Genomic DNA, 24,998 nt, shown 5'->3' with positions numbered 1-24,998 from the left:
AACATTAAGATTAAACCACCACCTAATGTTTCCTTGTCATTCAGATTACAAACATATCCTACCCAGTTAACATCATTTACAAAAAAGATAACCTCTCTATCAACTATTCTCCCAAAAAATTAAGGGTTCAAAAGTTATTCTATTTACACCAAAAAAATTACTCCTTAACGTTAGACCCAATGTCAGATGTCATCAAAGCCTGCTAACCTGCAACAAAGAAGCATAAATCAATATTTTAGTTACCCAATAATCAATTTCATTTATCTTTCGAAACACCTAAAAAATACACACACCCACTTACTCCATTGACAACTTAAATATAGGATTTTACAATTTCAGTAATGAATTTAACAACACTGACCACCTCGTGCTTACTGTTTGTCACCATTTTTCCATTTCCGACGCGTCACTCCCTCGTCCTGGTCAAATTATTCATCCAAACTCTCTACACTCACAGACCCATCCCCATTCGAGCATGCAGCAACAAAGAAATCGGGTGATACTAGCGTTTTAACAGAAAAATTGCTTACCTTTTCCCTCTTTCCAGATTTCCACCCTTGCTCTAGCTTCGTCTTCTCAGCCTCTCTCTCTTCTGGTATATTATTGTTTTCTTTGCAGTTCATATCTTCAGAGAAGTTGAGGATATTTTAGTCTTTCTACCGAATTGACAAAATTCCAGATTGATACCCCATACCCATTTGGTCATTTCAGTTATTTGTATACCCATTTTGTCATTTCAAATTTCAACCGTCCTTTTTCTGTCATTTTCCCTATTAATAATTTTTTGTCATACCGGACGCGGCCGCGGTTGTGCATTTGGCTCAGTCGGCTCTGCATTTGGCTCAAGCAGCTGTGGCTCTGCATTTGGTTCAGGCAGTCGCGGCTGTGGATTCCCGCGCAGCAAATTTGGAAGAACTGTAAATCTAAGAACCAACAATAAAGAAACAGGGATGTTTACCGGCAGCTGCAAACATTGCGATAATCAGAGAAGAATGCATCTTCAGAAAAAGAAGTGAACAGAAACAAATGGCGATGAGGATGATGGAGCACAAATCCATGTCAGAAGCGAACAAGAAAAGTGAAGGAGCAATGAAAGTAGGCGAACAAGAAAAGTGATGAAGCAATGGATGTAAGCAAACAAGGATGAAGGCAGAGCAATGGAGGTGAAGACTTTGCAAGTGAAATGAAGGGAGCCATTTCTGTTAGCCAATTTTGTTATAACCGACAGAAGGCGCGGAAAAAAAAAACAGAATTAAAAAAAACATAAAATTTAATTAAAAAAAGGCACACCTGGAAGGAATGCTAGGTCTGGGCCAAAACAACTTGCTGCGTTTAGTTTTTATGCATAAGCTTGAAAGAAATATATAAGGAAGATAAGTAGTTGGCTGGTTGCGGTACGGTCCACGGTGCCAGAGTTTATGATATTTTCTTATCATTTGAGGGTTGTGTTCTTTGGAGTTTAGACGATATCATTATTGTATACGCCATATAAGATTAAATCATTATTACTATCCCCATCTATAATATAATATAAACTCTAGTTTGTATTTAATTCTATATAACTTATAAACTTTGTAGAGGTTTTGTGATTAGTCCATGTGGCAGTCTTAGGAGGTGGTTTTTTTTTTTTCATCTAATTTACTGTTGATTGTTGATGTGGATGGTTATTAAATTAAGATGAAGTGGCTGATTAAATGTCTTGGTATAGATATACGGAAGGTTCAGTGGCACATGCATAGATATATATTCTTGGAACTTAAAGGTCTTCTTTGGGGAAAAAACTACCCTGGAAAATAAGGAGGCCTTGAATCACTTGTGGAATAATTTAAAGAATTACATAATTAGTTGCACTCTTTTCAATATTTTTAAAAGTGAAGAGACTATGAATTACTATCTAGAGTGATGAAAATGAAAAGATTTTAAATCACTTTGTGGAATAATTTAGATAACTCTGAAAATCATTAACTCATCCTCTCTTGGTCATCGTGTCTTTCTCTTTTCAATGCAGGAGATTCATCCTTTATCAATTTGTTAAACTCGTCAATTGAAGCAAACTCGTGATGAGACGTAAACTCGTAGGGATTTATTTTATTGTATCGATTAAATATTAAAAATTAAGGGTCAGAGGTAATATTAATATTAATATTATTATTATTATCATTATTATTATTATTCATTTATCACTTATCATAAATTGGCATGAACAAGCAAGCTTAGTAATATTTAATGTTATTTACAGCTTCATTTTTTAATAGTTAATTAATTTTTCATTATATCCAATTTAGTTATTTAGAGTTTATAATGAGAATAGGACGGAGTATGTGCTCCTCAACTCTTCCCATTCCATCTTCCAATGTCAGCTATAACTACTTTCTTTGCATTTATTTTACATTGAAATCTTAACCATCTCTAATTGTGCTCCTTAGAATATTGTCTTTTGAAAGTGGTGCTTTGTGTGTTGGTTACAATTCCCAATTTAAATGTGTGTTGCGTTGTTTGGTGGGCCATAACCTTTTAAATTTTTTTATTTATTATTTAAATTTCAGCGTGTTTGTATTCTTGTGGGGCCTATGTGAGAAATTGTAAGGAGGGGGTATTTTGCTAATTAGGATATAAACTTGACCAAGTGCATGGTAAAACTTAGAGTAAAATACTATAACCTTCATTGCATTGTCTTAATTACACAAACCTCTCCTCTATTTTGAAAACATACACTTAAATCCAAACTATTAACTCTGTTAAGAATATTTCAAATTTTTTTATTCAAATTCATATAGAAATACTTTCTTTTTACTAAATTACCCTTCATAATATTAAATTCCAAAATCTTGGTTAAAACTATATTGAAAAATTTAAGATTTTCTCCTTTACCTTAATTTTATTTTTTTATTTTTAAAATTGTTGTTTGTTTAATTTTTTTATTGTATTAGGCCAAAAAATTACGTAATTCAGTTAATGCAAACATAAATTTAAATGATTTATATAAGTTTCTAAACTTGCATAATTTATATTATGTGATAAAAAATAAGCATTCAAAAAATTTTCTAGCCATTTAAAAAAATATTAAGTTTCAATATTTCATGAGGAACTAAAATTATATAATTCTATAATATAATTGAAATTAAAAATTTTGAAAATACATGTATTATAATTATTTTTTGTTGTATCAAAAACTATTTTTTTATAGATATAAATGTTTAAATAACATTTATGTTAAAGAGGGACATTTTGGTCAAAATAAAAATTTAAAAGTGAAACTTAACGGTCAACTAACGGTTGGATGAATAAAAATTGAATCTTAAAAATATAAGAGATGTTTATGTAACATATATTTTAAGTTGAAGGGAAATTTATATACGTTTTCAAAATAGAAGAAATGTTTTTGTAATTTAAATAAAATAGAGGGGTAGTTAATGTATTTTACTCTAAAACTTGATACTCCTTGTTAGGGCACTACAATTAATTATCACATACTAAAAAGTGATAGTTATTTTAGACTAAAAATTATTTTTAGAAAATATTCTATAATAAGAAACAGAAAGAGTAGTTCATGACTTAATTAATTAATTCATTGATTGATTGATTAGTATGATGAAATTAACTATTGTTTTTCTAGCAAAAAAAAAAACATAGAGAGAGAAACTAACTATTAGTGTCATCCTGTGTTTGGAATTTAGATTATTGAAATTAAAATTTTAATGGGGACAATAATTGAACATGTTTCATACGAGACAAGTCTTGGATTGTATTAACTTTATCTTAAAATATAACAATTTTTAAATTTTATCGTTATTTAATATGTACAATTTTAAAAAAATTTACACTGAAATAAATGCAAAAAATATATATAGTATATTCGTACTAAAAATTTAATGATATGACTTATAAATATAACAAAAAAATTTTAAATTTACAATTAAAGATTTTAATTTCAATAGTTCTTTCTGTTAAAAAATTTAACTGGAATTGGTATGAACAATGTTTTTCTTTTCACTCCTTCCAAATAAAGAACTTTCATGGAAGGGAGGAGATATGAGGAAATATCAAAGCTTTTTAAATCACAGTCTCACTTTCAAAAAGGAGTGAGAACATGTGACGTTCAGGTTTTAAGGAATTTTTTTTTAAATTATAATTGGGGGATATCTTACAGGCACGAAAACAAGATTTGTACAGGAATCATAGATCCTTTATGAAGAAATTAAAGGGAAAAGTAATTTGGGAACCCCTAGAGTGTGGTATGCTAAAACTTAATGTACATAGGAGCATCATTTTGACTGAAGATGGGTCAAATATTGGTGGCACAGGTGGGGTGCTATGTGATTCAAATGGAAACTTTGTTAAAGGTTTCTATAAGAATATTGGACATGTAGATGATATCCTCTTGGCTGAATTGTCAGCCTTAAAAGAAGGCTTAATTTTGTTTGGATCATTTGGAAAATTAATTGAAGAAGCAAATGGTCAACCCTTAATCCGGATGTTGAGTAATGAAGGCAAATATAAATATGCAGAAGTTGAGCAAGTCAAGATGATGTCAACAGGAAAGCATAGGAAATTTGCATATCGTAAAGGAAACCAGGTTGCTGATTTTTTAGCATATTATGCTTTAAAACGTGCAACAGATACAGAAAAAACATATGCATACCACCTTGAACTGATAATGTCTCTATTTGGAAGCAAAACAAGTCATTGCTCCCAAGCGTATGAAGTAATGTAAGCGCACAATAATAGCTAAGTTCTTTAAATGATGAGACTTGGTAGTATGGGATACCAAATTCATCCCATTTAAGTATTCATTAATTGGTATCAAAACTTTGATAACCCATTAAAGTACGATAAGCACACAACACTAGGTGAGTTCCTGAATGATATGGATTTAGTAGTCTGTGATACCAAATCTATCTCACTTCGGTATACATTAATTGGTATCAGAACCCTGATACCTATTCCCTATTACTAAATAATCCTAAAAACTAAAATTTAGATCCACCAATAAAAAATCCTACCTACTACTTGATGGTTATCATAATAACATGTTTAAAATCTTCTTTCACACTTCTTGTTGGAAAATGAGGGATATAAAAATAAAAAAAAATCAATAACTATGAATTATTAATTATCAGTAGCAAAAATATTATGAAGATATTAAAAAATAAAATCAACTAAATCCAAATATATTGGAGAAAACAAAAATTTAAACCTAAAGAGAAAGCACACCTGGAAGGAACATTAGGCTTGGGCCCAAGTCCAAACACCTTGCTGGTATTTTAGAAAATCAACATATTTTTTAAAAATAACTAATTTAGTAACCTTTATTAATCTATATGAAAATAATTAACTAAAATCTCATCTCGTCGGAGTCCTCTTTTTCTGGGACCTTTTTTCCACGAGAGGAGATGCTGGTGTGGGGAAAGTAACCAGAACTTGTCTACATGGTATTATGACTAGCTTTGCTCTCCCGGATGTGATTATTTGCTTAATATCTCTGCCATTAATCTCATTTAAGAATATTGGATTCTCTCATCATCAATGTTGATAAATTAACACTGGTTTAATCTAACTCTCATGACTTGTACAGAATTATAAATATATGTGCTTTGAATTTGGAAATAAACCAGGAAGAGCAAGAGTTGTTTATCATCAATTATCAAATCAAATAATAAACATAAATATTATAGCAATCATGATCAGAAAGATTAAATAATAAATCTCATAGAAATGCTAATTAGCATCAAAACCATGTTTATTTCCATTTATCTTTCCATCAGCAGCAATTTCAAATAACTAAATGGAATACTTCAGTGTTTTTTTTTCATTTATTATTTAGGCCATGAAATAGAACAACACAACGGAATTACCCAAACCACGCTAAGAGGCCTCAGCCTGAGGTGCAAATACCACACAAAACTAATGGGAATCGGATGGCATATTCGATGCTCGTCATAATGATGAGTATTTAGATTGATTTTAGATAGTTCAGATTGAATTGAAATTTTTTATATATTTCAATTAATTTTTTGTTTCAATAGATACATAATTTAAAATAAGAACAGTTTTATAACCAACACTTTTTAAAAATCTTTCACAAATAAATTATTTATATCAGATTTTAGATAGTCTAAATTGTATTAGAACGATGAGCACGGATCTGGTATCTGATCTCGTAGGAGGAGGCATCCGTGTGAGTAATTCCTAGTTTTTGGTATAGTCGTTCGCAGCATATGTGTGTGGAGCGCACGAGTGCTATCTTGAACTGAATAAATTGCCCCATGCCTATGCGTTTCATCTCATTTATGAACAGCTCGATCTTTTCTTCGTCAGCCCTTTCCCCGACGATGTTCAGAGCCGCTTTAATCTCATCCGCCGTGGGGGCATCCATCCCTGCCATCACATATACCAAAAACGCAAGACCGATCGCCTTCATCTTTGTCTTCACATTAAATTCAATTAATTTAATTAATTACATTAGAATAACAAAACAAATGTTAATCCTATGGAAGAATTCACAGAAGAGCACTTACTTGACTACGATAATTGTTGACAGCTCCAAAGGTTTGTGGAGATGAGAATGACTGAATGAGAATATAGACATAGGCAGCGATGCCTTTGATACGCGCGTGAGCCCACGTGACTTAAAATGCTGATAAAATATAATCAAAATCAAATCATTTAATTGCATTTATTTCCATTTGTTTTTCAATCAGCAATAATTTCAAATCATTGACATTACATGTTTTCTAAATAAAAATAATTTTAAAAAATCCTATTGGCCCGCCAAAAATGCTTTTTTTTTTCATTTTAAACGATTAATCTTTGGTTTACCTGGTCAGCTCTAGGTAATGAATATCGAAATCAAAATCAGAGGTATTAAATGGGATTTTTCCTATAATATGCTCCATAAAATAATCATCAATCAGTTGTGGTTAGCAGAACAGATTTCTAAGGACAGTGGAATAATTTATTTTTTTATTTAATTTTAATTTAAAATTTGTCCCTGTAAATCTTGTTCAGTTATATTGAATGCGTAGCTTTCAGATTCTTGACAGCATCTCACAAACATACAAGTTTTGTTGATTATTCCTTTATTTTCTCGTTTTTTTTTAATTTAGTTTGGGATTTATGACTGAAAAGTAACACAAATGGCAAAATGATTTAAAGCATAAAAATTATGCTCATGTAGCGAGACACCAAGCTCAACCTAACTTCAAAATATCACCCTCTCCATCTACGCAAACCAAATCCTGTCTTGGTAAGTCCTTTTTGTTTTTGTGATACACATAAGAGGCAATCCTATTCGAGATACTATTAAGTACTAAATGTTGGCACCTCTTTTAATAGGAATTCGAACATAAGTTCACCATGTTGAATTGGTAAGTCTTTTTTCTATACATAGGTATTCTCCTATTGGAGGCAAACATATTCAAGACACTGTCGGGCATTAATTATGAGTATTTCTCCTAGCAGAGATTTTAATATTGATTCGTCAAGTTATGAGGGACTAGTCTCTTCTATTAGATTTATCCCTAGTTGGTGTATCAAGAAGTTGACGGACACAGCATAATGCAAAGGACATGCCAAAACAGGCCCAACCCAAAAAATCCAATGCCCCTTCCGGAGTAGTCTCCTTGAAGCAGTGCGGGGCCCAAGCATCTTGCTGGATTCAGGCCCAAACTTTTTAAACTCGTTCGTCATTAGTTTGCTAAAGTCATTATGAAATCCGAGACAAGAAACTAATTGCATCTATATATTTATTAAATTCTCAGGCTCCTGATATAAGATGCACTTTGTAGTATACGGTTGGAAGTGTATCATGCAAAATTTGGAATTCATTCAGCAGGGTATATTACTGCAAGATTGATTGGCAACCCAAAGTGTAGTTTCAATCCCATGCATGAATCAACCAAATGGTTAATAGTGCGTGAAAATCTCTCTCTTCATTTTTTATGCAAAACATATATGAAGTGTAATCAACAAAACCAGTATCAAACCTCATTAATAATAAGCCTCTCACGGGATATTTTGTTGAGAAACTCGAAAGTACTAAAAAAACTATGGACATACAAGAAATATGTTCCTTTCATAAACTATTTATATAATCATTAATTCTCATTCTTTAAAGTTAAATAAACTTAATAGTTTAGTGGAAGAATGGTTAAATCCCTATTTCATTTTTTGTCTAATTAAATGTGCATTTCTTTTCCATCATGTAAATTTTATAAGAAAATTTACCCGATATACATATACATCAATTAAAGAAATGACAAAGTCAGGACTCTCACTTCAAATTTGACATAGAAATAAACTCAAACAAAAATCTCTCTAGGGAGGTTCAAAGAGACAATATAATAGAGAATGCAGGCTAAGAAGGGCCCAACCCAAAATACCCAATGTCCGTTCCACAATGGGCCTCCTTGAAGCAACGCAGGGCCCAAACACCTTGCTGGGTTTAGGCCCACGCCAGCATATCCAGCCTGTCCGGTCACAACAATAGACACAAAAACCGCTAACGCCATGGCTCCTGCAATCACCAAACACAGCATTGGCAGTCCCAAATGAACGGACATCCTCTTGTCAAAAGCAATGGTCACTCCCACAAACAAAACCACAAAAGTGCAACAAAATTCTATTAACAGAGCTTCTTGTTGCTTCAAACCACTAATAGCACAGCCTCCTAAGGAATATGTAAGTGCTAATCTCTCATCCATCACAGTCTTAATGATGAGGAAGCCAACAATGGAGCCAATGCACTGGGATATTATGTAAAGGAGAGCACGTGTAAGAGTTATGACTCCCTTTAAGGCAGCTATGAAGGTGAAAACCGGGCTCATGTGGCCTCCAGAGAGAGGCACAGTGACCATTAAGAAGAGGAAGGCTATGATGAATACTGCAAAAGGAACGAGAAGCTTTGGATCAGTCTCGTGGGAGTCCAAGCAAGCTATAATGGAGGTTGTGAGGGTGAACATTAGTAAGGCTGTGGCTACTAACTCTGTTAAAGCTGCCCTCCATACCTTCAACCAGAAACTGAAAAGGGCATCAGTATGTTTTTGGAAAGCCCTTGATTAACGTAAAATAACTAACTGATGTCAATTTAACGAGCAGTGATTCTATTACCTCTGGTCTGAAAACATCATGGGCTCCTATGGAAGCAAGACGTTTGGACCATAAGGGTTTCTTGCTAGCCGAGCACATTTCCCCATAAATCGTATCAGAGTTATTGGATAATTGTTCGTCTGCAACTTTGGAGTTTGATAGGTCCATTTGGCCTGAACTGTAAGAGAAGGGAATGGCTAGTTATAATTTCTTTTAAAAGAGCCACATTACTACGGAAGAAGATAAAACACATACTTGGATTTTAGCATGGATCTTACGTTAATTTTCCTGCTATATTTGCGTCTTTAGATTGTTGACTCTAGCCTTCGACGAGGCCATAATATACCGTGACAAACTAGCCTTCCACGACGCCGTAATATATTGTGGTTTTACTGTTTCCCCTAGGAATCATTTATCAAAGCAATGACTTTAGTTGTTTTTCGTATTAAGGAAACTGATTAGATGGTATATGCGTGAATGTCTATGACATAGATAGGTTTAAGCTTCACTCCCAAGAATATTCACGGGTCACCCTACACAAACAAGGTAATATGATTGATAGTTATATATCTGCAAACTGCTATTCCATAGATCAAGGCAACTTGTTAAACCATTACATCCAAATAATTAATTTTTTTCTGGGCCGAGAAAAAAAAGCAACTAAATATTCTACGACACTGATAAGTTTCATGTAAAATTATTAATAGTTTTATACATAGAAATTATCACCAGCCTAATAAGACAATAGTTACTCCATTGCGTTCTCCGTCCATAAATACATTCAAAGTTTCTTTTTCCGATTCATAGCATATGCCATTAACCGTAATGCCAAGCTATATAAAGTCAAATGAAACTAGCTATTGGAAACCTACGCAAAAACGTAATAGTGTCATCCTGTAGACATATGAGAGATGAGAAGGAGGATCAAGTAGAGCCATAATAAACTGCCCATACTAAGAATTGAAATACAGACTACTAAAGGGTACGTGAACTGTAGCTGAATGATACTTTCCTGTGCGTCGCTAAACCACAAAGCCTCTCATAATGCCTGCATTTGGTATTGTTTTAGGGCCCAAGTTTAATGAAAGGCTTGATGCTAAACTCATGAACTTGCTGTGACTCAAACATCATTAATGTTCACATCGCCGTCCTTTGCTTATGTTGAAAATTGAAACCTGGGAATCAAGTTGATGCTCGGTTGTTGAAACTTGCTATGAGCCAGATTCCTCGTAGGAATCTCCCACAAGTCTGAACCTGCATCAGTGAGCTCTGGTTGCGCCAACACGATCTGCCTATACCCCTCCTTGATCGAATTGCTTCCTTATACATCCCCAGGAGATCAGCTAAATGATTAGGCCGTAAACACATACAATGTGTGAACACCAACTCAACATGGCGCATGCGTAGTTATTGGGAAGACCACTATCTTCTCTATATTAGTTTTGGCAGAAAGACGACATACTCTGTCCTCCCAATAAACAGATAGCAAAAATATGTAGCTACTTTTTATTATAATTATAAGAAGGTTCCTTCAAGATTAATGCCTCCTAGCGAATACCATAATCTGCATCCATAACTATTATAGCTTAGAGAACCCGTTTGATATGAGAATGCATAAACGATTAAACGGCACCACCCTGTCCGACGTTGGCGCATCTTGAAATTTATTTCCACTACTAACCCCGTGAGCTTTTTGATGTTTAAGTAGCTCATAAGTAGTAAGCGGTAAAAAGGTAAATAAACACAATTCTTAACTACTAGCAAAAGTCTATTCGAGTTTTGTCCAAGAATTTGAGCTTTTTTCAGCCAGATCCACTAAAGGCCCATGAGGGCCAGACGAGAGATCAATCCCAATCCACTCAAGTTTAGACAATCAGTAGGCGAGCACCGTTAAATTTGTTTAATTAACCGGTAATTTTGTTAGCTTTAATTTCTATTGACGTGTATTTTAGAGGTTGCATTTGTTCATTTCCTAATTGGTGTTTCATATTCATGGGTCGCCGACTCTCTTATCTGTAATAATGGCCTAAGGCTTTTGGCCTTTTCCCTCTTGTAACAAATTTGGCCTTTTCTCTCTTGTAACAAATTCTCTTATAAATATAATTTTGGCTTTTTTTTTTTTTTGGTGATGCTCAGAACTTTGACTGAGCATTTCACGAGTTCTCTCCCTCTCACTCCCCCTCCCTCTCTGGTTTCCTATGTAATTCAGAATAATTTAGAAATGATGCCAGCCCAATCATGAGTTGCTTAAAGCCCGAAACTCTGTTTAATGGTTTTATTTAGATGAGGAATATATTTCTAAAATATTAACAGATATATCAAACTAAAGGGAAAAAAAAAGGCATGTGCAAAAATACGTAGAATTTTAAAAGTCAATATGTGATCATCAGTTGAAAGTAGGATGTGTTTCTTTGTCTCGCTAACAAGCTTGAGTTTTAGGAGGTATTTGACAATCCTTAAAAGTGCTTCTCAGAAACACTTTTCCGCAAAATGAGGCAAACTCCTTCACATATTTACTTCGTAAACCGTAAAAGCACTTTTAAAACTATGGTTTGGTTTCTATCCAAACACCCTATTAGTATGAACAATGAGCCGGCACTGCACTAGAAGGTACTAAATGGGACAAAAGGACACACCTGATAATCGAATTCTGCGCGGACAGGAGTGGAATCTTTGGCAGTTTCTTAGACAATCCTCTTTGAGAGAATTTTATTGATTAGAGTTAGTTGATATTTCCAATGATCCTAGGTTTTGTCCCGGTAAGATAAGGAGAAAGAGCACCTAACGGATTTACCCAGAGAACTTCCCTTCTTCCCTGATAAAGGCAATTCCTTGTCTAGGATTCTTGTGACACCCCATAGCAACCAAAAAGGGGGGATATGGCGCCGAAACTTCATCGCCTGCGGCCTCAGGCAGTGAAGTTAATGCTGCTAGTTGCATTATGCACTTTGTCAGGCACTGAACTTTTCATTTTATGTACTTTGTTTAGCTCAGTTTGCAGAAGCTGCAATTATATGCTGCAAACTGAGATTCTTCTTTCCTCTATTATCTTTTTTCCCTTTTCTCATTTGGTTCTAATGCTAATCTGCAGATTGCTATGATCCCTTGGATTCAAGCGGAAACATTACAGTAACTATTGACATTTACGGGAGAACGGACGATGGGTATCTGGTCAGTACTCACTGCACAATGCAATCACTCGAACTTTGATTTGATTGTTAAACCATATATGCAGGGATATAGATTTGAGAATGAAAATTGAAGTTCCAAATAACTTGTCAATTTTCCGCAGTATAGGCAAGAACTGGGAGTTGATTCTTTCGACTCCAATTGAAATAACTGATTGGCCTTGATATTTTGCATACAACATGAATTTAAGAAGCAAAACTGCAACCTAGCATGAATATATTGTACAGGCAAGGGTGACTCTGCAAAACTATTATCAATATCGTCATGTAACCAAACCAGGTTGGAAGCTTGGATGGACATGGACTAACAAAGAGGTGATCTGGTCGATGAAAGGGGCCTTCGCCGTTGATAGAGGAAACTGCTCAACTTACACAAACCCAATACCACACTCCTGCATGGAAAATCCCACAATAGTTGATTTCAGTTCAGATGTCTCAGAAGAAAGCAGATTAGAGAATTGCTGCCATGGTGGCCTTCTTTCCGCTTGGGCTATCAATCCTTCGAATTCGCTCTCTTCATTTGAACTCAAAGTAGGTAACCTGGCAAATGGTTCACTGGGACACGCACCTAGTAGCCTCACGTTAATGGCCCCAGGTCCTGGTTACACTTGTAGCCCACTTCTTGATACTGATCCCACGATCATCCCAGATTTTGGAGGACAACGAAAAGTTCCTGCTTACAGTAAGTGCTCATAACATAAAGACAATATGGAATGTGGCGTTTAGAAAGGATTAGTGTTTCTTTTGCTGTAGGATTCAAGGAAAGCACATGCATTTCCTCGCTAATCAATGAGTTCCTTCTCATAACTATGAAAAGCATGAGAAACACATGGCAAATTACATACTAAGAAAAGGTTTACATGGTTGGACAAACAAAATAAAATTACAACAACCACGTATATGTGCAGGATCATTCCTTTCTATCACTCCTCCTAATTGTATACAACATTTTACAATCCAGGAACGTGGAAGTCAAAATGTACGTACTCCAGTTTTCTAGCATACCAATCACCAGTATGCTGTGCTTCGCTCTCAACATTTTACAATCCTACCATTACATCATGCCCCAGTTGCAGCTGCGGATGCCCAGAAGCGGCAAAAAGTACAAAGACTTGCATAAGGTATACTTTTAAACCCTCATTTGGACGTAGTGTCACGACGTTGTCTCCGGTCCAGGCCCCACTCCTCTTACTCTGTGTTTATCTAACCAGGCCAGTTGGTTTCTCATCACAGTCAAATTATGACAATGATCGCGACATAATACAATGCACTGACCACATGTGCCCAATTCGAGTCCATTGGCATATTAAAAACAACTATAGGGATCACTGGAGAGTGAAACTTACAATTTCTAACTACATCCGCAACAGAAATTACACAAACTGGAATCTATTGGTTCAACATCCTGGCTTCAGCCAGCCAACAACAACGTATAGCTTCAACAGCACAGTGCTACCCACCGTTGGCTTTCAAGGTACTTAATGCATAATATTTCATCGGTCATATGCTTCATTAAATAACATCCAAGTGTCCTGTTGCTATGTTTTGAAGATGTGTTTCAGCTACAGATACGTTCTTATCTCATACTGTGAGAAAAGGTAAGCCCTTCAGCAGGTTTTTTCCCATCTGAAATAATACTTCTAGGCCGAATATTTCGAGAGATCCGAACTCCCTCAAGTACCACTCTCTATTGTTCCATCGCCATTAGGATTACTACTGCCCCAATCTTGTCATCTAAAACCTTATGTTCTAGTTTCTTTAACCTCAAGGTAAATTTCTAGCTACTAAGATACATGATTCCCCCTGGAGCCGTCGAAAGCCTTCTTACGAGGAAATGGAACTCTCTTAAACTCGCTTAGCAAATACTTCTGCACAATTCGATCGCCCCTAGTCAAGCCGGTCACACCGACTCCATCTGGATCTTGGAGAAGCGGGTTACGCAGAGGGTTCAGAACCTCCAAATTGGACTTCAACATCTTATCCTTCCTCAGAAAGTCACCCTTCTTATCGAACCACTGACCCCAACCTTCTCTCAGCGGCGAGACTTTCCTGCCAACTTTCAACAGGAGTAAATCCTCTATCCCCATCACCTGCATTGCTTTCCTCCTGACCTCCTCGTCCACCGGCACATCATCGGAGCCAAACGCGGTCTTGCTAGGATCTTCCGCCCCAGATCCCAGAAAAATCCCTACTTGACCATCGTCCCATTCCTCAATCGAACGTTTGTTAAAAGCGCTCCGGATTAACCCGCTAACATGATCAAAGAAATACCCACTAGGTTTGATCTGATTGAACGGTTCCTCCTCTTCAGCGACTTCAACAGATCTCAGATCATCTACCTCCGGCTGTTGCTCTTCCACAAAATCAAGCGCGTCAATCTTGTCTTCGCTGCCCAAGGTTTCGTCATTGACGGAATCTGACAGGAGTGAGTCGTAATTGCCATCGCGTGAATGTCTGGGGTTTCGGTGGAGGTAATTATGGAGGTGAGCGCTAGAGTGAGAGAGGCGAGTGTAGAGCAGAGACACAGAGAGCAAGAGGAGAAGGGCCGAGGAGGCGGCGCAGATGAAAGCGCCGTAACGGAGGCGGCGCCGGGTTCGGAGATTTCGGAGCATGTTCAGTGTCCACGGGAGTGACGCGAAAACTGGAGGAGGTGGCAGAGCTGACAAAGCTTGTGATCGGAGCAAACTAGTAGAAAATTCCTCCATCATTAATAATTGATATTCCCCTTTTTCCTTTAAAATATTATCCCTCCTATTTTAAATATAAGATTTTTTTATTATTCTAAATATCTTATATTTAAGACTGAGGAGTAGTTTGGTTTTTATTCAAATATCTCAAACACGTACGGATCAAAGATTTTTGTTCTTTTTTTTTTTGTTTCCTGCCTGCGAAGATTTTTGTTCTTTAATTTTGCAATTCCCTTCATCATGAATCATTAATATTTTAATCCAATAAAATATAATAATCAACAAATCTTTTTAATTGTTGTTATATTTAGTATTACCTCCAATCCTTTCTATAAGAGCTAATTGATTAATTTGAGTATATTAAAAAAATTTATTAAATTTGTTGGTTGTAATAAACAACTGTTGTCTTTTAAAAATACCCTTACTAATCATATATGTTATTTAGAATTGCTATTTGATAAAAATTTAATATTATAATGACTACTTTAAAAAATAGATGAATATAAGAAATAAAATAGACTGAAATTTTATATTTAACATCAAATTAAAAATTAAATTAGTTCTTATATTAAACAGAAGAGATAGTATTAAAAAAAACAACAAAATAGTCAAACAGATACATGTTATGTAAATAAAATTGGAAGTATGAGGATTGAGGATTGAGGATTGCTTTAGGAACAAAATGTGGCGAAAACGTAGGAGAGACATGGATTCTTGGGTGTTGTGTTTAGAGCTTGCAATTTGCATTACATGAATATGTATTAACAGAGTGGGCATGCGGTTGCAGATGAGGTGGCACTGTTTTGGGGGATAGAATACTACAACGACGTACTGGTGCACTCTGAGGAGGATGGGTTGGGGTACGTGAGCACAGAGATACTGTTGAAGAAGGACCTTCACAGCTTCACTCTCACCAACGGCTGGGCTTTCCCCACCAGAGTTTACTTCAACGGTGAAGACTGTCAAATGCCTTTGCCTGACGCCTTCCCTGCCCTCCCTAATCCTGCTCCCTTCTCCCATTTCCCTTCTCTTCTTCTCCCTCCTCCTCACCACGCTTCTCCCCTTGCCTTTTATCCGTTCATGATCACTATTTGTATGCTCTTTTCTTCTTTCTATTTTCTCCAGAACATCTCTCTCTCCTTCTGTAGTTAGTTTCTTCATGAAATTCACAACAGCATTAATTCCTATAAACTAAAACATACTGACTTAATCATCTACAAGGAGCATAAGTAAAATTTTAACACAAATGTTTCTGTCATATAAAATAAGGCATTGATCCCGACAGCAACACCCAGGCTGATAGCTGAGACACTTGCTCTGCAGCTATGTTCGTCTTCACATCAGAAGTACGCGATGGGAAAGAGAGGAAAATTATGCAAAAATCCGAATGAGATAGTTGCTTTTCCTCTCAAAAACTACTCTTCATGAGTTTTTTCCCTCCCCTACACTTTCACCAATACAGATTCCAAATAACCATCATTTTGCTTTGAATCTTGTCAACCCTTTTGTTTGGTTTAAGAAAGAAAGGAAGCAACTTCGTTACACCGAAAGAAGAAGAAGAAGCGCACAACTTCAATCTTCTATTCAGTTTGCTAGGAAGTTGGGCCATGGGTTTGAATACCCGATCGATAAATAGTGGATCCAACTACTAAAATCCAACAGATTCTGGGCCTACCTAAACAATAAAACTTGTACCCAAAAAAAAATCAATTTACATTCGTTCCTGCGAGGCTAAATCAATGCTTATCATGTGTTTTGTACACACAAAAAAATGCTTATCATGTGGCGCTACCTGGAAATCCCACCGTCACGGTGTCCTGAAGTAATTTAAGCTTGGAGCAACATAAAACTACCAGTCTTCATGTTTTTCGTTGTACTTGAAGGAAAAAAAACTAGTGGTCTTACTTTTTTTTATACATCTATATTTTTTATCCAATTATTTCATACAATAATATTAGATGCAATTCAAGTATTATCAGATCTCATTAAAAATATAGAGTTTTGATATATGATGAAAAATTTTATATGATGAAGCCATGTTATTAGTGAATTAGATAGGATTTTTGTATTTGCTTCAGTTTCTCAAAAATATTTTCACCTAAATTGAGATAAAAAATTTTCTGCATATTTACCCCTAAAATTATTTTTTAAAAAGTTACAACCTCCGGTCTTTAATATAAGACTTTGTTTGACTTTTATTTTGGTTCTAAATATAAGATATCAATCCATTTTGTCTCTATGTTTATACAATTTTTTCTAAAATAGTCATTATAATAATTGTAGTTTTAGCCAACACACTTAATTAACAAGGATATTTTAGAAAAGACAACACGTATTTATTAAATAATTAATTTAACTTATTTTTTTAATCTCTTTAAATTAATTAATTAGCTCTTATAATCATAATTAGGACTGGAAGTAATAATTCACATACATGCTAGTAAATGGAAGTCATAGACAGCAAGCGCGGGTAGGTCATGCGAGAAGTTGAGAGCAAAGATTCTGTGGGATGGATGGAGAAGGTGACAGAGTTCATGTGCGCACATGATGGCACTGCCCAGATATGAAGCATGCTCGTGCTCCCCCTAATTATAATCCATTATAATATGTGCTCCTTAATCCTTGTTCGATCCACTCCTATTCTTTCCTCCAAATTGCCACGTTCCTAACTTCACATTTATGGCTTTACATCAGCGCTATTATTAGTAGTTTACACTATTTCCAGCCATATCACAGCAAAATAACGTTTATGCAATTTTTTTTGTTTTACAAGTATACTCTTTGGGTTCTTAATATAGAACCTTATTATTAAGTTAATTTTGATCCTAAATATGAGACGTATTTTTCATATTTATCAATTTTTTTCTAAATTATTCGTATAGATACTTCTTCAACCATAATCAAATAATTGCGGGAAGGAGGATATTAAGAAAGATGATTATGGTATTTTAGAAAATACATATCATATTTTTTTAATTAACTAATATACTTAACTTCTTTAATCTAATCAAATATAAATATGTCTTATATTAAGGACCGGATGAGTACCTCATTATCCTGTTATAAGTTCTTGTAATTCTCAACCCATTATATATGCATCAAGAGTGTATAAATATTCAAAGAACTTGTTACCTGCGACGATAAGCTCAAACTCCAGAGGATCATACTACATGGATTTATGCCCTATTCTTTTTTTCTTTTTTTTTTGCCATGGATTTATGCCCTATTTCTCATTGAGGTGGTCTTCTTACTTCTTAATCACTTGTCTACCTCGCTCCATCTCAATTCCCAAATCAACCATCGTCCTCTGGCCTCCATCATTATTAGATCCTAATAATGTGAAATTAATGCCTTTTAGGGTCAGTCCAAAAAAAGAAAAAGCCTTTTAGGGACCATACTACTCTCAGGACAAGACACTAGGTGTGCTTGTGAAACCTCGTGCCTAATGCTTATTATTCTTTCCCTGTTTTGGTTTGTTATGCTTCGTTATTGCATTTATGGCTTCCCTGTTTTGCTGTTGAGCTGTGTTTATGAGTGAATTAATTCTATGATAGAAAAGAGATTGTGAGCTGTGGCCATTCTTTATTCCCTCCACTTATTTTCTGGCAATAAATGATCGATAGCTCAATTATTTTTTCAAATCTGATAAAATAACAAAAGACGTCTAATGGCCAATAATCATATAAAATATAAAAAAATTAGACAATTTATATGACTCAGATGGTATAATAGAGCTCGTTTTAAGCTCTGTATGCGCATATGGCCATATGGGTACCTTTTAGAAATTTGGATTCCCTCAATTTGTAATTTCTTCTATTTGTCTTAATTTTAAATTCTACTGGTTGAATCCATCTGCAAGTTCCAATTAATTACATTTATGAATATGTAATTCAAATAAAATATTAAAGAGATAAATATCGCATCCCCTGATTTCCAGAAACTTTCAATTAAAATTTATAATCTGAAAAAAAATAAAAGATAGTAGATGTCACCTCCTCCGATTAAGAAGAAAAAGAGCGCAACAACCATTCAGATCAAGTTAATAATTAGAAGTAAAAATTAAGATAAATTGAAGGAATTGCTGATGCGCGATTGGGAGATTCAAATTCCCTTTCGACTTACTCATAACAAATGTATTTTCAACTTTTCAGGAAAGAAAATCAAAACTTTCATTACGTAAATTAGTAGTAATTTTTTTTTTTTAATTTGTTTTGTCCTTGCATAGCTCGTAGCCTCGTACTTCCTCGCGCGTACATAAAAGCATGTACTGATTTGATTTGGTAGTTATCTTCAAAAATAATTTGCCACCAAAGGAGTTTCGTGAGCACTGATTTCGGTTTCCCCGAACTCAAAAACCTATTGGTAAAATAGAAGAAAAGTCAGAAAACGCAACGACAAAAGCATAGGGCTTTATCAAGACCTTAGGACTCTGGAAGCAGCTGTGGCTCTTCGTGGCGACCAATCAGACGCTGGGAAGGGAGCCATGGCTGATCAACCTCAGAAGCGACCTGTTTCCAGCATCGTCTTCATCATTGGTAATCTCCAATCACTGACTCCCTCCTCCCCCTCCTCCCCCTCCTCCTTCTTCTCTGTAATCTCTGTTCTATCCCTTCCTCATTTTTTTTGTGGTGATTTTGTTTTTTGTTGTTGACTACGTTAATTTGGATCAACAGCTATGCAGTCTGAGGCGCTTCCTGTTGTGAATAGGTTCCAGCTCACCGAGGACACTAACTCTTTGTAGGTGTTTATCTTATTGATCATTGCTTTAGCCTCTCATAATTTCTAGAATGCTTTTAGATGGTGTTTGTAGATCACTTTGTTTTATTCAAGTCCAGACGAACAAGTTCTTTGACCTCTTGCTGTTGAGTCAGTCTCAGCGTAGAAAGAGAGAATCTCTAGCGTAATGTGTTCCTTAGATAGTTAGTTTCGAACTTTTTTCCTGCTGTTAGATTTGACTTAGTCCTGCTTTTTCCTGCACGGTTTTTACCGTGGCCTTGTACTGAAAAAAAAAAAAAAAAAGGTTTGCTAGTTTCGAACTTTTTAAAGACTAAATAAATGATTACTCTTGAAAGATCATTTTTCTTTTAATTGGGTTCCTGAAAATTATTTTTTCTATTACTGTCATTCATTAAAGATAAAACCTCTATTTAATTCTCTAAACACGTTCTCAATGAAAATATCCCATCATTAGGTAAGGAGTGGATTGATACGCACTTTCTCAGACATGTTAAGCTTCAAAATGACGTTTTTGGATACCTAGTTTTTGGTATATCAAGGAGCTCCAAATCCTTTTGGCAGTGTCCATTTTGAAAGATAGAAATGTTTGGGGAACAAAATTAAGGGATTTTTGAATGATCAAGTTGAAAGAAATGTCATCTTCTAGGGCCTAAATTGAGAGGCTGTCTTTTGAGGGTCAACTGGGGAGAAGAATGATCTTTAATGACTAAATCAATTTTCTGTTTTGGCTGAAAAAAAGGACTAGGAAAAGTTCACTGCCTGTGGAGGAATGTGCTTAGGAGCAATTTTGAACTATAGAAAATATTTGCATATCATATTTCCATTGCAGAATTTGATGATGAACACCTAAAGATTGTATCGCAGGTCTGTCCCTTTATTAGAATAACGCATGCATGTTCAGAGCTGACATCCTTAATTTAGTTCTTTTTCCCTCTTTACCTAGTGGATAGAGGTAAAATAGACTGTTGTGGGTTTTGATGCTTTTCATATATTCATATCTCTATGTCTTTCCACAATGGTGCAGGTTTCCACAAGGGGTCCCTTGGGTTTGCTATAGTGGAACATACAAAAATCTCAATATAAATTTAATCTGGCCTGGGAAAGATCCAACTCTGGGTAAGCTTTTGTGTTATTTCAGTTTATTTCCTACTGCTTTTGGACTAACCTATCAAAACATATAGGTACCTCTAGTAGACATTAGCAAAAAATTATCAATTTTTCCTTTGATTCTTCTCATCTTATAATGGAAAAGGTAAAGCCTTCAACGTTTTGCTTGTTGACTATGACGCGATTAGTCTTCAATAGAAGACTTGTGACAATGAGGGCATTTGATTGTGTTGCTATTTGGTAATAAAATCGTAATCATTTCCACTAAATGAAAACACGGGCGTCTCTAGTACAAGAATATCCTAGTGGCATTGTTGCCCGTTTGATTTGCTAATTCCAGGAAGACTAGACCCTTTTAAATTTTAGTCTACATAGCATGGATCTTTACTGGCAGCACGCTGCTAAATATCAAAGTCGGCCCCGGGCCGCCCCCAAAAAAAAAAAGGCATTTGTAAGGAGCATATAGTAAGAAAATGGGAGTTTTAGTTTCAGAATTATGTGCTGAGTTGCAGCCATTTCTTTCAGGGGTTGATAGTGTGGGCACCGTATCATCTTCTCTTGTAACATATGCTGCTATTCAAGCATTAAAGCCAGACTTGATCATAAATGCAGGCACTGCTGGTGGCTTCAAGGTATGAAATATTGTCCCCTCTCAACAAATTTGATATGATTTATCTTTAATTATTATTTATAACATCAAGTTGCATATTATGTTGCTTTATTTCTTCGAATCTTTCCAATTTATTAGCTTTGGATCTGCTTGATACTGAATCTTATTTCTTTGTTTCTCATAAATCAATCCATGGTAATATTTGCTGTAATCAATTTTCACTCTACTTGAGCTTTTGCTTTTGCCTTTGCTTGTGAAGGAAATAGTTGCGCACTACTTTTATAATACACCTAATACCTTATAGAGTGATTCATGTTGCTGAAGAGATTCTGATGTCGAAAATGTGCGCTTGTATGCATATGTACAAGCATGGTTTTATAATTTACTGTTTGTGAATTCTTTCAGGCAAAAGGAGCAAGTATTGGTGATGTTTTCATCATATCAGATTGTGCTTTTCATGACAGAAGAATACCCATACCTGTGAGTCTTATTCTTTAAATGTGGTCAATGGCCCTGGTTTGTCAACTGCTCTTCCATATGGCATAAATTCATTACATGCATGTGAGAGTGAGGGGCAAGAATTTTTTGTTGTTGTTGTTTTATTTTTAATTTGTGTTTTCAGCTACATATCGGGAGATATTATAAGATAAGAAATATTATTCTCCATGGTGAAAGAATTTCATTGGAGTGAGAGTAATAAAAGAGTGAGTGATAGGATATCCTCCAAGTGAAAGGCGGGGATGTAGTTGCTTTGTATACTTTTGGTACTTTTTTTTTCCAGCTTGATGGTTTTATTGTTAATTTCAAAGTATAAAACTTAATTTGGTATCTATCATTTATAAATTTATGTTTGATTTTGCTTATAAATTTTGATGTCCTCAAAAGCTTGTGTATAATGGTTTACATATGCCATGTTCGTTTGGTGGATGCATAATCCGTATCCTGCAGCTAGGCAAGATTATAAATTCTCTTTAATATTAGAATGATAGACCTAACGAGCATACCAAGCAATATGAATGTGCTTATGCAGTTATGCATGCTATTTAAGCTTTGCTATCAGCAAACAATCATATTCAACTTTCTTTTGCAGGTTTTTGATTTGTTTGGAGTTGGTTCACGCAAAGCTTTTGAAACACCCAAACTTGTAAAGGAACTTAATCTGAAGGTACTATGCGCTAAACTGCATATATTCCAAGTGTGTATATATAATTAATATGGTTTAGATAAATAATGAGTCAACATACGAAGTTTGTTGCTGCATCACAATGCTATATAGCTGTTCATGAAGGCTGTTGAGTGAATATAATAGCTCATTTGAATGGGATCCGGATCGTAGTTGCATGTCAATGATTGAAGTTAACTGGTGAACAAGATATATATTCTATGTGAAGTGCGTAATAAAATTTTTTTGAAACATTCCATGTCCTCTGTTTTGCTCTATTTTAACAAAGCTTCACATCAACGCCCTTCAGTTTGCAGATATACTAAGCTGCATTTGCACATGCGCTGGCACTAAATTCACACAGATGTTGTTTGATTTATTATATTATTTGTTGTTATTCCCACATTAAGGCTTGATAAAGAGGGTGGTTTGGGAGCGGGAGTAGAGCAACGTATGTTTAAAAGCTAAAGGGATGTGGTAGTCCCATACCCCAATTTCAAACCTCTCAAATGGCATCACAAAGATAATTCTGTAAACTCTTCAAACCTACCCCGTTCCCCTAATGGCTTCATAACATTCACTCAAGGGAGAGTGAGACGCGCTTCATTTTTTCCATTAAACTTTCAATCAATGGAGTGGGTCATATCCCCCATCCCATCCCCTCCTCTCCATGCTACTACAATGCACCTAACTCTTTGAAATTCCTAATCAAGCCCTTAAATGACTTCAGGCTATTCTTTAATGTTGAACAATGGGTGTGAATATTTCAGGTTGGTAAGCTGTCTACTGGTGACTCTCTAGATATGACGCAACAGGATGAAGCAGGTATTATTGCAAACGATGCCACAGTTAAAGATATGGAGGTAAACTATTTTGTTCCACCTCTTATAAACCAAGCGGTAGAGAGGCTTTCTGCTCCCTAATTAGCAATTTATGAAATCCACAAATTCTTTTTTTCTTTTCATTTATTTTCTTTTTGGTCGGAAGAAATCTACATATTCATACAATGAAAACTTTTCATATTTGTGCTATAATTTCATATTAGGCTATGCTGTATAGAGAAGTTTCAAGAAGATGCTGATGATTGGTGACATCACCCGAGTCTATATTGCATTTTGATTTATCAAAAAATTCTCTCTTGCCCTCTTTTTTGTTTTTCCCTAATAAAAGCCAAAGATTCTGGAAATTTCACCCTAAATCCTAACCCTAACCCTAACCGTAACTCATAACTATTTGTTCAACTGAGGAAGTCAATAGCAAATTACAAAATTGATGAAACTCTAGACCAAATTTTGGTCTCTTACGGTTACAATATAATAGACACTTCTCTGCATTTTGCTTCCTCCATCACCTTTATTTGCTTTTTACGTTATCCTGCACTAAACACTATTGTTTTGAATTCCTTAATGTTTCAGACCTCGTTTTATTAGTTCAGCCTAAATCACTTCAATCCACAAGCTATTGCGCCAGAAAAATGGGCAATATGAAAAGTTAAATTAGTGCCTCTCTTTCTTATGTAACTAAATCGGTCTATATGTTTTTGTTTTGCTTTGTTGAATGAAGTATTTTTTCTCCATTTGAACTCTTATCTCCAGGGAGCAGCAATTGCCTATGTTGCTGATTTGTTGAAGGTCCCTGCAATTTTTGTAAAAGCTGTCACTGATCTTGTTGACGGTGAAAAACCAACTGCAGAAGAATTCCTTCAGAATTTGGCTGCCGTAACTGCTGCACTTGATGAAGCAGTGGATAAGGTCATTAATTTTATCAGTGGAAAGTGCTTATCTGAACTTTGAGAATCTAATTACACCTTATACCCGATTTTTAATATTATAATGTTACATTATTGTATTACACTACCTTTGTTTGGGATTTTATGCCTTTTATGCAAAATAGCAACAATTTGTAGGTTGATATAGATATTGCAGTGGTTGCCGTACAAGTGAGCTAGCCAAAATGATGGCTCTCATCCCGCAGATGTCCATTGACATCTTTTGATGGATTGCATTAAGCCTAATGATTCATTGTTGCTGCTGGAGATTGTGGTAAAGAAATGATGGTTTGAGGAGCTAAATTTTTTAATGGATGTTCCTTATTAAGGTCCAAGGTTGTTGTATGTCAATATCAAGAAGGTCATGGTATGATTAATTGTTATGTTATTACATTGATCAAAACACCTTACGTGTTTGATAGCCCATGTTAGCTGGTGACCGTGGTCAATTTACTGCCACCAGTAATTTTTACTCCTATATGTTCGGTCGCACCATTGGCATTACCAGCATTCTCGTTCAGTGGATGTGAGCTGTGAAACTTAAGATGAGGATAACTAACGTTTAATTGTCCTCTAGACTGTTATTACCATCGGATTTTCTGCAGTTTCTCCAGAGTTTTACGAACGAAAGTTATACCACCAGAACGTCGTG

General features: G+C 35.3%; 4 protein-coding genes across 4 annotated transcripts; 2 read left to right on the top strand and 2 right to left on the bottom strand.

Moving 5' to 3' along the window:
- Positions 1-8,300: 8,300 nt before the first annotated feature.
- On the bottom strand, positions 8,301-9,255 carry LOC114723675 (aquaporin TIP4-2-like). The gene is made up of 2 exons (XM_028909902.1): positions 9,109-9,255; positions 8,301-9,005 (listed from the first exon to the last, which is right to left on the bottom strand). Exons 1-2 carry the CDS (start codon positions 9,253-9,255, stop codon positions 8,301-8,303), a joined length of 852 nt encoding a protein of 283 aa, XP_028765735.1.
- A 2,711-nt stretch (positions 9,256-11,966) lies between these two features.
- LOC114723674 (COBRA-like protein 1) lies at positions 11,967-16,114 on the top strand. Its single transcript, XM_028909901.1, has 6 exons — positions 11,967-12,042; positions 12,179-12,258; positions 12,504-12,957; positions 13,237-13,396; positions 13,487-13,749; positions 15,750-16,114. The coding sequence occupies exons 1-6, from the start codon at positions 11,967-11,969 to the stop codon at positions 16,112-16,114; spliced, it is 1,398 nt and encodes a 465-aa protein (XP_028765734.1).
- Positions 13,746-14,916, bottom strand: LOC114723629 (uncharacterized protein At4g19900-like). Its single transcript, XM_028909831.1, has one exon. The coding sequence runs from the start codon at positions 14,885-14,887 to the stop codon at positions 14,060-14,062; it is 828 nt and encodes a 275-aa protein (XP_028765664.1). The 5' UTR covers positions 14,888-14,916; the 3' UTR covers positions 13,746-14,059.
- Positions 16,115-19,315: 3,201 nt separating the features above from the next.
- LOC114723630 (5'-methylthioadenosine/S-adenosylhomocysteine nucleosidase 1) lies at positions 19,316-24,749 on the top strand. Its single transcript, XM_028909832.1, has 8 exons — positions 19,316-19,497; positions 19,636-19,699; positions 20,724-20,815; positions 21,332-21,438; positions 21,822-21,896; positions 22,507-22,581; positions 23,349-23,441; positions 24,174-24,749. The coding sequence occupies exons 1-8, from the start codon at positions 19,446-19,448 to the stop codon at positions 24,369-24,371; spliced, it is 756 nt and encodes a 251-aa protein (XP_028765665.1). The 5' UTR covers positions 19,316-19,445; the 3' UTR covers positions 24,372-24,749.
- The last annotated feature ends 249 nt before the right edge of the window (positions 24,750-24,998 follow it).

The sequence above is a fragment of the Neltuma alba genome, unplaced genomic scaffold, assembly GCF_004799145.2.
Source record: "Neltuma alba isolate B1F8T4 unplaced genomic scaffold, ASM479914v2 tig00012148_pilon, whole genome shotgun sequence".
Taxonomy (NCBI): domain Eukaryota; kingdom Viridiplantae; phylum Streptophyta; class Magnoliopsida; order Fabales; family Fabaceae; genus Neltuma; species Neltuma alba.
The sequence above is the reverse complement of the archived record's forward strand: the minus strand, read 5'-3'. Positions and strand labels throughout refer to the sequence as shown.